Here is a 16,850-nt window from a genome sequence, read left to right as displayed (position 1 = left end):
AAAAATGATTTTTGAGCGAGTCTTATTGTTTTTGGAGGACCTGATGTATGATTTTAAAATGCTTCGGGTTGATAACGTTGAATTCGTGCACAGAGTATAGTTGAGATGCTCAAAGGTGCAGGATGAGGGGATATGCTATGGCATAGAACAGGGTGGCCAATCTGTGGCTCATGAACTGCATGCGGCTCTTTTACAGTTAAAGTGCAGTTCCTGAAGCCCTCTACGCCCTCTCCATTCTCGGCCTACCAGATTGTTTGGGGGAGCTTGAGGCTTCTGCCCTGCAGCAGCATGGTGGGGCTAGGAGCTTCTGCCCAGCAGGCAGGGGCGCTGGAATAATTTTTATAGTGGGGGTGCTGAGAGCCATTAAACCAAACTGTAAACCCTGTATATAACTGAAACCACTTCAGCTCCTAGTTCCAGCACTTATGGCAGCAGGGAAGGGGGTCTTGGGGCTGAAGCCTCCCACAGGTCTGAAGCCCCGAGACCTTCCCACCCCTCACCCCCCCGACTTTTCAGGGCAGAAGCCCCTAACCCCAACACCTTGCGGCAGGGCTGAAGTCCCGGCAGTGGCACCCCGGCTCTCGAACTTCTGAAGGTTGTTGCATGCGGCTCGGAGGGTCAGTAAGTTTGACCATCCCTGGCATAGAAGTATAAATGCACACACATACGATTCAATTTGAAAAGGCTTGAATTGTAAAGGGCATATCTGCAAAATGTTAATGTAATGCTGCAGTGCTCAAGACTTCCTTTAACAGAAAAAATTAAAATGTGCATAATTATAGGGCAAAATGTCAAGCAATCGCTTTAATTTACTGATGAATACACCGAATTAATGTTTTGCAACAGTTCCAAGCTTTTGAATTATGAATTAGTGGCAAGATAATATTTTGTTTTGTTGACAATTACTGAAACAGTTTGATTATTCATTTGGCATGTGTCTTTGCCTGCAGGTGGATTTTGCCTTTACAGTATGGCAGAGTTTTCCGGAGAGGATTGTAGGGTACCCTGCTCGCAGTCACTTTTGGGATAATACTAAGGAGAGATGGGGCTATACATCCAAATGGACTAATGACTATTCCATGGTCTTGACAGGAGCTGCTATTTACCACAAGTAAGAAAGCAAAGCATCTCTGTCTTTATTATTATTATTTCATTTTATTTATTTATTTATTTTATTAAAGGTGGTGAACAAATTGTTCCTGACCAAAAGGAGGAATGAAAATCTTATCATTCCCTCCCCCCAATAAAGGAACTCTTGTCTCCCCTCCAGAAAAAACGGGGGTGGGGGAATCCTATTGGAAACGAAGGTAGAGATTGGATGAAGCTCTCCTCTGTTTATAGGGCAATGATTTAAATTCCCAGTTTGACTCTGAGGATCTGGTAATCATAACTGTGTTCCCTGGATCTCTTTTGAAGTCACTTGTATTTTGAGGCAGTCTGACTGCTCTTTTTAACATCAGGAATTATGCACTTCAAAGAAGCCCCAAATTTATTAAACTCTTGTGCCAAATGTCCTATAGTGCAGAGGAGTGAAGGTTGCTGCCAGACTGACTATGGGTTTGTGGTAGCTGACTGCCATGCCCGGTAGATCTGTTAACTCTTCCAGCCACTCTTGAATCTTTAGTGCAGTGACCCCTTGAAGTTCGGGCACAGTATAATGGAGAGAATTCACATTATTACCACTTCAGTAGAGCAAGGGTAGATAGGAGGCCTCTCTTAGCCTTTAATGAAGTCAAATTTATACTGCTGTATCTGATCCACTCCCCACAAAGGAGGAAGTAGGCACCAGTTAAAGAGGGATCTAGATTTATTTAGGTCCACAAAAGAATCATCTGAACTGCACTTGTGAAGGCCTTATTAGGCCATATTCCATTTTCTCTCCAACTTTTCTTGCTTCCACATGCTCTTCCTCACAGTTACCCACCTTGGCTACGACAATGCACGTGGGCTAGTCCGAATTCTAGTCTTGCATTATCTTGCTCAAGATTTAAAGTCAACCCTATCTCTCTCTCTCACTAATTGTGAAAGGCCCAGTGGAGTTTTTAATTTTTGTATCCCTAATAGCTTAGTTCATCGTATCATCCTGCTTTTTCCTCCCCACTTTTGTGGTTTGATGAGGCAACAAAGGACCCATGATGTGTCCATGGGTACACTGTGAGTTAGGGCCTCAACTGGGATTGAAATCCTGTGGCATCCGTATGCCCCAGTAAGGCAAAGACTTGCATTAATGCCCCTGTTGTTGGCTTTCTAGATATTATCACTACCTGTACACTCATTACCTGCCTGCCAGCCTGAAGAATATGGTGGACCAACTGGCCAATTGTGAGGACATTCTAATGAATTTTTTGGTGTCTGCTGTGACAAAACTGCCTCCAATCAAAGTAACACAGAAAAAACAGTATAAGGAGACCATGATGGGGCAGGTATGTATTTTGAGCATGTTTGATCTGTTGAGTCATCTTGGTAAAATCACTTTTCGCTTCCAAACCAGACACGTTTTGTAGGAGACCTCTGGGCTGAATGAAATTCTGCTCAATTTTTATGATTTCTTGTTTGATAAAATCATAAATGGAGCTGGGAACATTTTTAATGAACCAAAGGAAAATCCAACAATAGAGATGGTAAATATCTGCCTGTGGAATGCAACGTCCTCTCCCTCGTTTTCCCATATTGTTTTATTTATTCATGGTGATGTAAAACTCATGCAATGGATTCCATGACAGCTGAATTTCATTTAAGAGAATTTTCTAATGCAAGCCTATTGTGCCATTCTAAAAGTTTTTTTTTTAATGATTATTAATGAATGTAATGTACAGAGCAATCTCTATGCTATTTAAAAATAATATCGCATTCTCAATGTGACTGGAGCAGTGTTCTTAAACTGGGTCACAACAGATGTAATTTGTTGTTTTCAAATGTTTATTTCAAGTTGCTTCGTTAAGGAGATAAGGAAGAACCATCCACATGCTGTTATATTTGTCTCGCTGCTGACACAATATGATCAATAGCCTCTGTAGTTCCTAGGCAAATTTTTTATTTTAGAATTCGTTTTCGCAGTGAGCAGATTTGCCTTTTCCAGCTACTAGTTAAGGATCCTGCCCCCTGAAAATAATACCTTTTATAACTCAGAAACTTTGCAAGCATGGCGTTCTATTGTTCTTGCCTTGCATAAGTGAGTCATGGGAGTAGAGGACACGGAGTGCCCCCTGCATATCTGTGCAGGAGGCAGCCCATGGCCAGTGCTGCTACTGTGTTGGAGGGAAGAAAGGAGACCAGTATTGCACACCAAAGAGAAAGATGGGAGTTGGATGAGGGCATAACCATGGCTCCAATTGATAGTACTAACAATTCAGTGCTCTGATGCCACAGACACCACTGGTTGGTGTGTTCAGTGAAGCACCCAGAAGAGGGCCTGACATGGCCAAAATGCCTCCATCTGCACCATTCATAAGGTACCTCCTGCTATCCACAGAGCTGTACTTTGGCTCTTCAGTTCAGACTACACACAGGCTTGCCTTTGCAGGAGATGGTGATGTAAGTGAAAAATGAACTACAGTTGTCTTCCTAAAACAAACTGAATGGTCCATGTTCATAATCCCTTGAAAAGACAAATAAAAAATTAACATAACAGAACCTTAAGGTTGTGACACCAATTAATAGTCATATGGAAATTCAATGCTAATGGCTGGGTGTCTTCTATAATCCTCCAGCACACTTTTCCTAGCCTGCCCTGTTGTGATTACATATAATCAAGTGTCTGGGATTAGTACACATTATAACCTACTGTTGGAGTTAAACTAGCCAGTTTTCCTGACTCTATCACTGTTTTAACATTTAATGAACACACTTTGAGTTTCTGCTGTTTACTTTTGTTTGTCCTGCAATTTTTTTTTAAAGTGTCATGCAAACATATGAGAAATGGCACAAAATAGATTTTAATGGCACTTTCTGAGCACTTACAGTCTGTTTCAAAGAATTGTTTTGGATTGAGTGGGTTCCTACATACGGTGAGGTGCATTATTTTCCAAATAGAGAATAACAACTCCTTCAAAGCTTTTAGGGCCTGATTTTTCAGAGGTGCTGAGTACCCATAGCTGCTATGGACCTTAATGGGAGTTGTGAATGAACCTCAGAACCTCTGAAAATAAGGGTGTTAGTATTTTAGGTAAATATGAAATGTGGCTTTCATACTAATTTTGAAAAGTGCTATATTATTAGTGTGACCTGATGGAATGTAATCACTTCTGTGATTTCAGTTTATTTTCTCTCTATCAACGTGTATTGTGCTGGCTCCATCCACCATGCTGTGTTGTCTGTGCACCTGCAGTGCCCATTTATTTGTAGGCAATATTCTAAAGCCTTGATCATGCTGACACTTACACACCTGAGTGAGTTTTTTGCATAAAGAAGTTCCACTGGACTCACGAACTCAGTGGAATTACTCATGCATATGGGATGCAGGACTGGGCCCTCAAAATGAATTTTTGACCCGACACCTATAATGGTGTTACAGTGTTCATTTCTTAGGGCTCGGTCCTGTGAGATGCTCAAATTCTCCACTCAAATTGACTCCAACGTCAGCTCCCAGAATTAGGCGTTTTATGGCCTCCTCCAACTCTCATAGACCTCAGTGGTACCTGAGCCATTAGTTGGGGGGCCCTTGGGCTATTTTGAAGCTCTTACGTGAGCGCTCTGGCTAGTCAAGCTGCCATGTGTGCCCACTGTTGACATGTGTTAGAATATAGCTTGAGGGTTGCACAATTAGCTCTGACATTTGCACCCCCAGTGGCTTGGCCTTTTGCGGGGGAGTAATATTTTATTATCCACTATGAAAAATAATCTGGGAATTGGGTTGAAATAGAGAGATTCTAGAATAATGCCTTGACGTATTTCAGGGGATTTATCCCGAGGTATTTCTGATCTAAACAAGCCTAATGATCATCATAAACCAAAAGACTTTTAAAAGTCACAGAGGCAAAGGCATGCCCTGCTTATCATGTTGACCAATATTGTTTCATTATTTCCTTGTACTCCCTCATCTGTCTATCTCCATCTGTTGTCTCTTGCCTTACACTTAGAATGTAAGCCCCTTGGGGCAGAGACTGTCTTTCTCTTCTGTTTGTACAGCACCTGGCACAGTGGGTCCTGGTCCATGACTCAGGCTCCTAGGCACCACTGTAATACAAATAATAAGTTGTCCAGCTGTTACTAAGGTCAGAATTTGATCCATGTGGCTTGAAATATAACTACCAAATATGTATTTCTTACCAAATTTCAGCCCTATGTTGAGGTTTTGGAGCCAGGTGATGAGGTGCTGAGATCACCTCACAGCACAGCCATGGTAACACCTAGTCTCCTGCCATTTACACAGCGTTGTTGACACGATGACTTAGCATTTCCTTTCTCTCCATTCAGACTTCCAGGGCTTCCCGCTGGGCTGACCCAGATCATTTTGCCCAGCGGCAGAGCTGCATGAACACTTTCGCCAGCTGGTTTGGCTATATGCCGCTGATCCATTCTCAGATGAGGCTTGACCCTGTCCTCTTTAAAGATCAGGTCTCCATCCTGAGGAAGAAATATCGAGACATTGAACGACTTTGAGGAGCCCTGCTGAGGGGCCTGAACTGTTCTCCATGCCCAGTGCAGATCCACGGACACTTGGAGCCAGACTGTAACGAGGACAAAAACACATGCAAGTGGAAAGCAGAGTTATGTGGCTCCAAGGAATCATTGTGCTGGACTGCTTCAAACCACCTCACAGGCTTCTATCGTTCAAGACTAGGTTGTGTACAGTTTCATTATGGAACATTAAATAATTATTTTTGAAATGATTGCTATGCAGGTTAAAACTTTTTTAATGATCAAAAAAACCCACAACTATTAAAAACAGAGTTCTTTCTTTAATCAAAATGGTGTTGGGTGTGAATATTTCCAAGTTGCCATTCCTTCCTTACAAGCATTCGAAGCTGCCATTGCTTTCTTACAAGCGTTTTACTATCATTGCAGGGAAAACTGAATGAAAATTGCAAAATTAAAAGTTCAGCTCTCACAGGTAGAAAATACAGCAGTTTCAAAAAAAAAAAGTCAAGCACAAACAGGACAGAAATTGAACACTGTTTCACTTAATGCCTTTTTTGGTTTTAGTTTTTTAATTTTCTCTTTCACTGCTCAAGTCAATGACAGTAAATGTATCAACCATTCTACTGCACAGAGGGAAAGCTGAAGAATGTCCATTTAGTGAAGCATAATTAAGATCCTTCTGTTTAGGGAACAAAGACAATTAAACCCTATTTTTTTAAATGGGGAAGAAAGATTGAGGCCTAGGAAATATTAGTCAATTTGTCTGGTTTGCACAAAGAACAAAACAGGATGGAAGTCAAAGAGAAGGAATCCAATGCCTTTTATTGGTGGAGGTTATATTTGAGTTCTGAATGCCTCATAAGAAATCATCCTGACTTCTTTCATCAGGGTGTGGCAGGAGTTTGGAAGTTCTGTTTTAATGATATACCTTTTATGAGTGGAGGATAATATAGCAGCAGTAGCTACAGTGGAGGGGGAGGGATAGCTCAGTGATTTGAGCATTGGCCTGCTAAACCCAGGGTTGTGAGTTCGGTCCTTGAGGGGGCCACTTAGGGATCTGGGGCAAAAATGGGTCCTGCTAGTGAAGGCAGGGGGCTGGACTCGATGACCTTTCAAGGTCCCTTCCAGTTCTAGGAGATTGGTATATCTCCATTTATTACCTTCTTTTTTTTTTTACCTTAGTGATGGATAAGCTACAGTTTGCATGAGTTGCTCTTCTAGTGCACATGGGAATATGTATCATGGTGGCACTAATTATGTCACAATAGTTGAGGGTCTATCAACAGTCCCATTTTAATCTCCTTGTTTTGAAGGGGGATGGGAGGAAGAGCTTGGCTTACAAGGACTTTGCCTGAAGCTAGTTGTACTGAGGAAAATCAAATCAGTCTAGGTATTTTGTAGTTGTAAGAGTGAAAGCAAGTAGCCAGATTCCATCCTGGAGTTCTGTTGGTATGGAGTATTTCTAATCAGTGGCAGTAGTTAACTCCAGATTTAACCCACGGTAACTCAAGGTAGAATCTGTCCCAAAGATACATGTGGTAGTTCCAGGTTCTTTTCTGTTTTCCTTATAACTCACAAATGGTTTTCTCATTTCAAACAGAAACATTTCCGTTATTTACGCCATAGTGTGAACTAGTTACGTATGTGTTTAAATTGTGGGAATAAAATAAAAACACTGATTTGAGCTAAAAAGAAGCGATTACTATCTATTGGATAAATAAGCACTTTTATCAATTGTTTTAACTGTCACATGTTTCCGCGAGATGTCTCTGGGTATTTGATAACAATAATCACTCGCAAAAAAGTGTGTTAAAATAACAGCAAGAAGGTGTGACTTTGGCCCCAGATAAAACCACTGCAGAGCATTCCTTACCTCATTCCGTCGTGTCTAGACCAGTGTTTCTCAAATGCGGCCACCAGGGACTTTTCTTGTGGCCACACTCCTGAGTGGTGATTGGAGGAGAGGGGGAGAAAGCGGCGGCCCTTCCCATGGAGCCACCAGCAGGGACTGGGCCTTGTTCCCCTCTGGGGACACAAACGCTGGAGGAGCAGGCAGCCAGTGAGTTCCCCACCTTTCTGTGGGGGCGGTGGGATCAGGCTTCAGCCTTGGGGTGGTGAGCAGCAGGCTCCAGGCGTGGGGCTGCATGCTTCATCTCCGGCCTGTGGTCCATCCCCGGGCCCCATTCCCCGGGTGCAGGGCACAAAGCTCTATCCCCCAAGCTCTGCCACAACAGGTTCCAGCCTCGGCCCTTGGTTGTGCAGCAGTAGGCTCCGGCCCTGGGCTCACCCCCCATTGCCCCAGCCCCTGCTGCTTCTGCCAGCCCCCCACCCATTCCCCTTATTGCCCCTGGCCCACTTGCCTCCTTATCCACCTCCCCATCCAGGGTTTACTTTGGCCCCTGGCTTGCTGGTGCTGAGTAAGTCTGCTGTGAAAAGCGATACTTGTATGTTTGTAAATATCACTTTTCACAGCAGATTTAGCAGCTATCTGGGAGGCTGTGCAAAGTGATATTAATATGCTAGCATCACTTTTCACTGCAGCAGACTTACTAGCCAGCAACTCTCTTTAAAAAAGCAACCAAAAAAGCAAAAGAAACAACAACAAAAGACAAGAACGTGCAAAGCACCTTATTAGTGTTTCAGGTCTGTTTAGATCAAGTAAAGGATGGAGACAACTGTGTGTTATTTTTATCTGCAAAAAAAAAAAAAACCCACCAACACAAATAAATTACAATGATTTGGACACATATATGTGCATATTTATTTGTCTTTTCCTAAAGTTAATTAAATATTTTAGGAAAAATTGTCAGAGCAGCTACCAGCAAGAGTTGGTGGCCGCACTCTGAGGCCATCAGAAAAATTGTGAGAACACTTGGTCTAGACAGTTGATACAGGGGATGGAGAGAGCATGCTCTCGAAGCCAGAGAAAGAGTGAAGGTGGTTGGGTCAGAGTTACTGGGTTCTATTCCTAACTCAGCCACTGATTCCGCATGTGGCTTTGGTCAGATCACTTAATCCCTGTGTGTCTCAGTTTACCCTGCTGTAAAATTGACATATAATGTTTATCTCCCAGAGGGGAGATGAAGTTTGTTTAATGTTTGTAGCAAAACATATAAGCTCCTCAGCAGAAAGATATAGAAGTGCACAATACTATTACTGTTTGTTAGTACATGATCTCCTGTCAGGATATTCCAACCAGTGGCTTTCTTTCCATATGAACCGCAATAACCAAGTACAGTACAGTGAGTTAGGGGCAGAGTTCTCAAGTTCCTGGCTGTGTTGTTTAAGTCTGAGCCAAACCCCATAAAGGACACTGCCAAGGTCTTTTGAACTGTCCTTACTCTAATTTTTGCAGTTGCCAATTAGGGGAGCAAGAGACCAAACTCTGTTGGCCTGATTTTCAAAAGTGCTGATCACCCAACTGCTCCCATTGGGTCTCCTTTCTTGAGGCCTCTTATTTAGGTGCTAAAATATGGCCTATCTTCAAGGCACCCATTTGTGAACATTTTGTCCTGTCGTTCAAATAGTGGACAAGCCTAGCACAGCTCCTAGTTTGTTTGTCTTGTTGTGTAGCTCGCTCTGGGAGCTAGGTAACGGGCCTCTAGCCAGCAGGAGAAGTGCCTGCGGGTTGGGGGCGGCTACTTCGTTATACAAAAATAATGCCCAGAGTTCTGCTTTTCTTTTATGTAATGTGGTTTCTTGGCAGAAGTAGGATGGGTTCTTAAGAAAAGGCAGCGGGTATTATCCATTTTTAAAGGGCAGCAGGTGAAATCTTGGGTTAAAATTCTTTGACAGCATCGCTTCAACATTCTTTTTATATGTCATTTCCCTGGGTGGCAAAAAGAGAGTAAGGGGGCTGAATCTGAATATCGTTCAAGGCTCTTTCTGTTTACAAATCACTACTTATAGAAGCAACTATAAAAAGCTGAACTTCAGAACGATTTCGGATAGGTATGAGACACTTTTCTGTATAACATGTTACCAAGGCGTAGCCATCTCTCTAGCAAAGAATGCATCTCACTGCCAACCTTGCCATAGATCTCTCTGCCCATGTATGGCGATTCAGTTCCTCTCTGAGTTTTGAGACTTGGATGCAGATCCAGTTTAGAACTTTATGCATTAGCCACAGTGAAAGCTTTATCAGCCAGTGCTCCTGAAGGATGCTAAGCATGTTTCACACCCTCACATGTCACTATGCTGTACAGAGCTGTGCAGTTTCTGTAGCAAACAAAATCCTCCTTTATCGTGTCCGATGAATGTGTCAGTGTTTCTTTTTTTCTTAATTCAAATGGTGCTCAAGCAAAAATCTCTCCTTGTTGCTTTCCTCTCTTGTTTTTTCTCTTCTAGGTTGGTTTGTTTGTTAACAGCAGGCTATGTTAGCCTTTACGTTACAGGTACTTGAATGCCTGCTGACTTGAAGGGAGTGTTAAGCATGTGGCCTTTAGTAAAGGTTATCAACCTTAATTTCATCAGGGGTGACTTGGCTATATGTGAATAGATCCATGCCATTAAAACAGAATAAAAACAGGGATCAGAGTTTGGGAGAAGTAATTAATTTTTAATTGAATTTATTAAAAAATAAATCCCTGCTTGGTTGTTGTTTGAATGAGACCCATTGCTGGAGGAGGGTTTCATAATGAGAAAAACGAGTCACAAAAGTAGGGGCAAACTTCCAGGATTAGAGAATGCCTGGCTCCCTCCACAGCGCCTTGGGGCTGGGTGAGATCTTATTTGCTATCCTTCCATTTTTGAAAAACTCTAATTATTACCACAACTTTTTCGAAATGTGACTGTTTAAGCTTTGCAATGATTTCATCATGATGTGCAGCTATTGAGCACTTTGATCTACCTTTCCATTTGAATCCACCCTGGATTTGATCACGTTGAGATTTCAATTTCTTTTTAGAACCAGGTTTGACAAAGAAATTAATCTTTCACCAATGAGCCCCTCTTTTAAAATAGATCTTTTCCAAAAAACATTTTATGTCAAAAATGGAAGTGATAATTTGACATTGAAACAGTTGTACCAGCCTATATTCAGCTGTACATGGATTTTGTCCTTAAAAAACAAAACCCTCTCTTTCTCCTGCTTAAAATGCAACCTACTTGTGTCTGTCTCCCCTACCCAAAACAAAAGAATAGTATGTGGTTGTCATTATAATACATTTTTTGATTGAAATCTATTTGTTAAATCCCCAAATCCAGCATTCTCTTACAGCAAAGAAAGGATGGATTTTTTTTTTCCAGTCTGGCTTTGCTGTTGGAAACTTCAGCTTTAGCAAGGTGCAAAGAAACATTGCCATGAAGGACAGTAGCCCAGTCCTACAGTGGGATCTATTGACTTCAATGGGACTCCACATAGATGGCCCCATGATCCTTTGCAGAGCCCTGTAGAAGTCAACTGAGCTTTTTGCAGGTGCTGGGGTCTGCCCACTGCAGGATCAGAGCCATTGTCTCTAGGATAATGAAACAGTCCTCCAAGCTTTGTACGTCTCACCCTTGCGTAAAGTGATGTCAAGCTGGCCTATATACCTTTTATTTTACATCATTACCTGCTTTTTAACAGCTGTAGTTAATTTCTTTGTAACCACCTGATACATTAGGATTTTTCTCCCTCGTTGACATGAATCATTTCACACTGAAATTAGGGGTGATCAAATGGGCCTTGTGACAGTGTACATAATCTTGTATATTTATTTTGAGAGAAAATATGTATAGTATATGATTGAAAAGGGTGAAAAATCAAACTGGGCAATTGTAAAGCAAACAAAAAAAATCATACCTTATTTTGTATAAAATGTACATTTGGGGGAAAAAATTTCTAATGTATTACCAATGTTTTCATAGTGCTGCCACATCTTTTTTTTAAAGCGTCTCCTCTTCCCCCCATTTGACTATAATATGGTGTAATTAAACTTCAAGAAAGTGTGTAACAGAGAGAGAGAAAAAAATTACAAAGCCATATTACTTGATTTACTTCATTAACCTGTATAACATTATAGGTTTACCATCAAAGATAGGTTGTTTTTATAGATAGTGTCACCAAAGACTTTTTTTCTTCAGATTTATTAAAATTTTTGTTAATAAATTATGTACTATTCTGTCATAGTGTGTTTATTATTTTTAATGAGGAGCCACAACTTTGCTTGTACTTCTAACAGTGCAAATGGGAGGGGTGTGATTGTCATTTTTCTCAAACTTCAGATTACTTACTGATAATTGCTTTTTCCTGTATCTGTTTTCTCCTCAAACTGTACAGAGGAATGTGTGGATGTGTCTTATATCTATATCTTATATAGATAATGTATTTACTGTATCATGTATACACAGTGGTAGCTATTAAAAATTCAACATTTACCTGCAGTTACCATCTAGTGTTACCTGAGAAAAATGCAGTATTTCCCCATACCTGGAATATTAAATTTCTCTCACTTTCTCTCTCTCTCTCTCTCTCTCTCTCTCTCACTCTCACACACACACACACACACACACACACACACACACACTCATCACTGGCACCCATCACCACAGTATTGGTGTGTAATATTACAGTGGTATGACAGATAATGTGTCATAACTGCTGACTAATGCTGACCTTTTAATGGCAATCACTGTATATATGTGTGTGTATCTACAATACACATTGTTGTACTGATATTGATCTCCAAGGCCTAAAGATTTAAAGGTGTTTATAAGCCCTTTTGCTGTCCAACATTAAAGAGTGATAGATAGGTTTGGGCTATGTTTCTACAGAGACCCTGATTCTACCTGGTTATTTGGCAAACACCCAAAAGCATTCATTCAAATAGAAAGTTTATTGATTAAACACAAGAAAGAACAAGAAAGAAAAAACACACATTCATATTGAAACTGTGGTTGAGGGATTACAAACTTAATCATAACCTTTAAAGTCCTTCTCCTTTTGAAGACAAAAGATTTTCTTCAGAATAATATTATTCTTTTTTTTCAGAAAATATTATTTTTCAGAAAATATTATTTTCAGAATAATCTTTCTTTGATAAGGAAAAGGTTAATTTTATCCTCAGTGGGAAGGGCATCTACTTATCCTGTTCTTAACAGACAGACACAAGGTAGGGGAGACCGAATAGGAAAGATGGGTGAAATATGGCTTCTGTTGATGTTTTTGGAACACTGGACTGCTGGATAGTTATGGGTAGATGTTTTGGCTGGTAAGTCTACCACAATACCTGCTGCTTGGACCCTGGCTCATGCTCTGGTCAGGAATCTCATCTTTTGGATCCTTTGTCCTTAGACAAGGCAGATTTGGATGAATGCCATATAGTTGATTTTAGGATTCAATGAAAAGCTGAGAGAATGGGAGAAAAGACAGAGGTGAGAAAGTAACACAACAAGGGAATGGACAACTTACGGGATCTTACTTGCCTGTGCAGTGCGGGGAATTAGGTATTCTCACTGATGGACTGAGGACTGGATGGCATGATTGATGACTTTCAGCTCCCACAGGTGAAAACAAAGTTCCTTAAAGAAGAGCAAGCCAACTGGCCTTCCTTTCTGGAACAACGTCCTTTGCCAAATCAGCTCCTGACTTAGGTTGAGGAAGCTGAGATGAATCAAGGTGAGTTGCTATGTTGGCTGGTCAGGGGATGAGCTGGAGGAAAATAATTCCTTTTTTTCAATGTGTCTTTATAAGAACCCAAAAAGGAGTCAAAGTGGGTGGCATGTTTTATCCTCCTTATTTTGTCCACTAACTAAATCTGTTTCTATAGGGCCAAACTTGGCATAGGTAACTTTGTTCCCACATTTTCTTGTTTACTGAGTAGTATTTTACTGTAGTCCTTCACTGATGATTAGTAGGCCATTTTTGTTTGGACTAATTCAGGTTTTCTGTTTGGTTTCCCTGCACCTGTTCATAACATCCATTTATTGAAAACAACTTAATTTTTTTTCCCATGGTTAATTCTCAAGCAGACGGCAAGTCATAGATTATGGTGACATGTTATGAACTTTCACATACTTTTCACAGTTGCTTAGGGTAAATTTTTACGTCCAATAATCACAACAACAACACAGTGAAAATTGCCCTACAATAAATTGTCATCCCATCTGGTCCTACTGCCAAAAAAAATCTGGTCTATCTCAGAGAATGGCTGCAGAAAGTAGATGAGTCTGGCTGGCTCATTAGTTATATCACAATATAAACGTTAAGATGATTCTAAGATACTTGGCTTGTGTATCACAATATAACATCACATGTGTCTGAATTTTCATTTGCTAACGTTAACAGAAAGAGGAATTCTATTGTCTGTTTACCTGCAGAATAAGAAAAAGGGGGACAGATACTCAGCTGCTGTAAATTGGTGTAATTCTATTGAAGTCAAGGGAGCTATGTTGACTTACACGAGCTGAGGATATGAGCCCAAATATTGAAGGGGAAATTAACAGAAATAATAACTATCTAAACGACACACGTTTGACAGCAGGGCTTTTCTGAAAATTATCTGTTAAATTCATTATACGGTAACTTGAATTGAGACATATATATATAGACGGGTCTGCACTGATCTGCATTCTATGTTATGTTCCTCTTCTAAACCATCTGCAAAATTCTTCTTAGGGAAAAGAAAATAGCTTCCACTGAAAACCAAATATATTGTTTTCTCCTTCCGTGAAAACCGTTAGCAAAGCATACTTATTATGTGACCAGATGGAACCAGATTTTTCTTATCTTAAGATTTCAAACAATTTAAAACTGCTTTTGGGGTGGCTAGTAGGGATGTTGCGTGATGGGTCTTATTCCAAACTTTCTTCTTGTTTTATCTTATTTTGGCTTTGCAAGTGTATCGGTACTAACATTCCTTCCAGACTGTGTGTTCTTTTGAGGCGGTCTCCTAGTACCGCTTAGCTCATTCTGTGTGTCACTGAGGGGTTTTTTCACATTAATAATGAGTTGCTGTATCACACTGTATTTTATTTTTTCCTCTTTTCATCTCTAACACCCCCCACACAGCACACCCTCTTTCTGTAATTAACAGCTGTTCTGTTGACTTTTATAGACTTAGAGAATAGAACATTTTGTTTAAAAAAAGGAATTTTAATAAATCCATATTTGATACTTCACTGTATTGTATTTGAACAAAGCAATGCTAACATCAACTACAGAGGTCAAAAAATAACTATCTCGTTACATTGCACTGAAAAAAGAACTTGGGGAAGTGTCTACACCAGCATTTTTTCTTCAGTTTTTCCCTTAGAACAGCTCCCCAGTAGGGACTATACTAGAAATGTTGGTGCAGACCAGCTGCTGGCATGTTATTACTTATTTGTATTATCATAGACCTCAGAGTCCTAATCTTGGACCAAGAACTCGTTGTGCTAGATGTTGTACAGACACAGCCCCTGTCCGAACAAGCTTACAATCTAGGGTCAGATTTTCAAAACTGCTCAGTTCCCATTTAGGCATTTCCACCTATCTTTAACCAGTGATTTGGGGATCCTTCATTTTTTGGGTGCCCATTTTGAGACATCTTTAAAAGGCCTGGTTTTCAGGACAAGCAAGAGCACCTTCCCTCAGAAGATCATTGGGCATCCAAAACTAGACCCTTAAAATCACTAGCACTGTGGAAAAGGAGAGTCTTAGGCCTGGTCTACACTGGGTGGGAGGGGTCAATGTAAGATACGCAACTTCAGCTATGGGAATAGCATAGCTGAAGTTGACATCTCTTATTTCGACTTACCTCCCGTCCTCACGGCGCAGGATCGACGGCCATGGCTCCCCCATCGACTCCGCTTCCGCCGCTCACCCTGGTGGAGTTCCGGAGTCGACAGGAGTGCGTTCGGGGATCGATATATCGCGTCTAGACAAGACCGATAGATTGCTACCCACCAATCCAGTGTGTAGTCTGGATGTACCCTTACATTTTCAACAGTGCTCAGTTTCTGGCAGCAGCCATTGTTCTCCAGTCAACTGCTGGGCGCTGAGCTGTTTTGAAAATCTGGCCCTTAACTATTATGTCACCTCACCCTGCTCAGAGCTGGTTTACATGACAATCCAGTTGAAACACCAGAGGCCTAGCTACATCATTGCTTCTGCAGTTGATACTACTGTTGGAGGCACAGTGGTTGGAAATGTGAAGGAAATTGCTAATGCAGACATGGTTAATGCAAGGGGCCAGAAGCTGGCTTTATAAATCAAAAGGTGTGTCAGGATTTTGCTTCGGTTTAGATCACAGTAATGGTGGGATAATGAGGATCTGATTCTCCATTCACTTAAACTGGGGTAACTCAGTAGTGGCTGCATTGAAGATGATGGATTTTTAGTGGTGTAAGAAAGGGGCGAATCAGGCTTTGAGAGCCATGAGCAAAATTAAATTCATGTCCTGCCAGTTACTGAGCCACATCTAAGAGGTGCTAAGTACCTTCAGCTCCCGCTGAATGACTTCAGCGGGAGTTCAAGGTTCTCAGCACCTAATCCTATACCTACAAGCAGAGTCAGATAGTTAAGCCACTCTGCACACGCAGATCAGACTGTGTTCACTTTAATGTGGTCATTGGACAAGGAGCCCATGACATTTTACTCAGCGGGGTTATTTCTTTTATAACCAGAGAATAGGAAAAGCAGAAATAAAGCATCCACTTCCCTTAAAAGTTACTAACTGTAATGTGCTCCAGTCCACTGCGTTTCCAGTTCCCTCCTCCACAGTGAATCAGAGTGTATCACAAAATAATCTAAAAATTGTGACTTGCTCAGGATACCAAACAATAACTGAGATGGGACCGGGTAATAATGAAATCATCTTAAGTCTACAGACTGACTAAATACAATCCCTGGGAAGTAATGAAATACATTTAGTTCATTCCAAAACCAGCCAATAACTGATAAAGGTGCATGCACTCTCTCTCTCTCTCTCTTTGTCTCTGTCCCTGTGGGGCTAGATTCTGGTCTTACCAACAGCAGAGTAAATCCAAGTAATTAGAGGCGTGAAGTCAATGGCAAAACTCTCACGTTCTTCAGTGAAGTAAGATCAACCCCTATGTCAGTGGTTCTCAAACTTTTTTTTCCACGGACCACTTGAAAATGGCTGAGGGTCTCGGCGGACCACTTAATGATCTTTCCAAATGTTGTTTGTACCCTTAGCTAACTATTGTAAAGCGCTTTGGATAAAAGCGCTATATAAAAAAACCCTAAAGAATAATTAACGTGTTTTTGTTCTACAAATAAAAAGCACACAACTCATATTTTAATATCAGTAGTCTCTCCCCCACTGTGGCAGCCACCAAGCTGGGCTGGG

At 41.0% G+C, this 16,850-nt stretch overlaps 1 protein-coding gene across 1 annotated transcript in view; it reads left to right on the top strand.

Annotated features, from left to right (window-relative positions):
- EXT1 (exostosin glycosyltransferase 1) overlaps window positions 1–5,910 on the top strand; it is a 244,929-nt gene extending 239,019 nt beyond the window's left edge. The window contains exons 9-11 of the mRNA XM_039526472.1: window positions 951–1,111; window positions 2,252–2,423; window positions 5,416–5,910. Coding sequence (XP_039382406.1) covers window positions 951–1,111; window positions 2,252–2,423; window positions 5,416–5,601 — 519 coding nt within the window. The 3' untranslated portion in view covers window positions 5,602–5,910. The remainder of the gene's footprint in view (window positions 1–950; window positions 1,112–2,251; window positions 2,424–5,415) is intronic.
- Window positions 5,911–16,850: the final 10,940 nt, after the last annotated feature.

This window comes from Mauremys reevesii, linkage group 2, assembly GCF_016161935.1.
Source record: "Mauremys reevesii isolate NIE-2019 linkage group 2, ASM1616193v1, whole genome shotgun sequence".
NCBI lineage: Eukaryota > Metazoa > Chordata > Testudines > Geoemydidae > Mauremys > Mauremys reevesii.
This window is presented reverse-complemented; position numbering and strand designations above follow the sequence as displayed.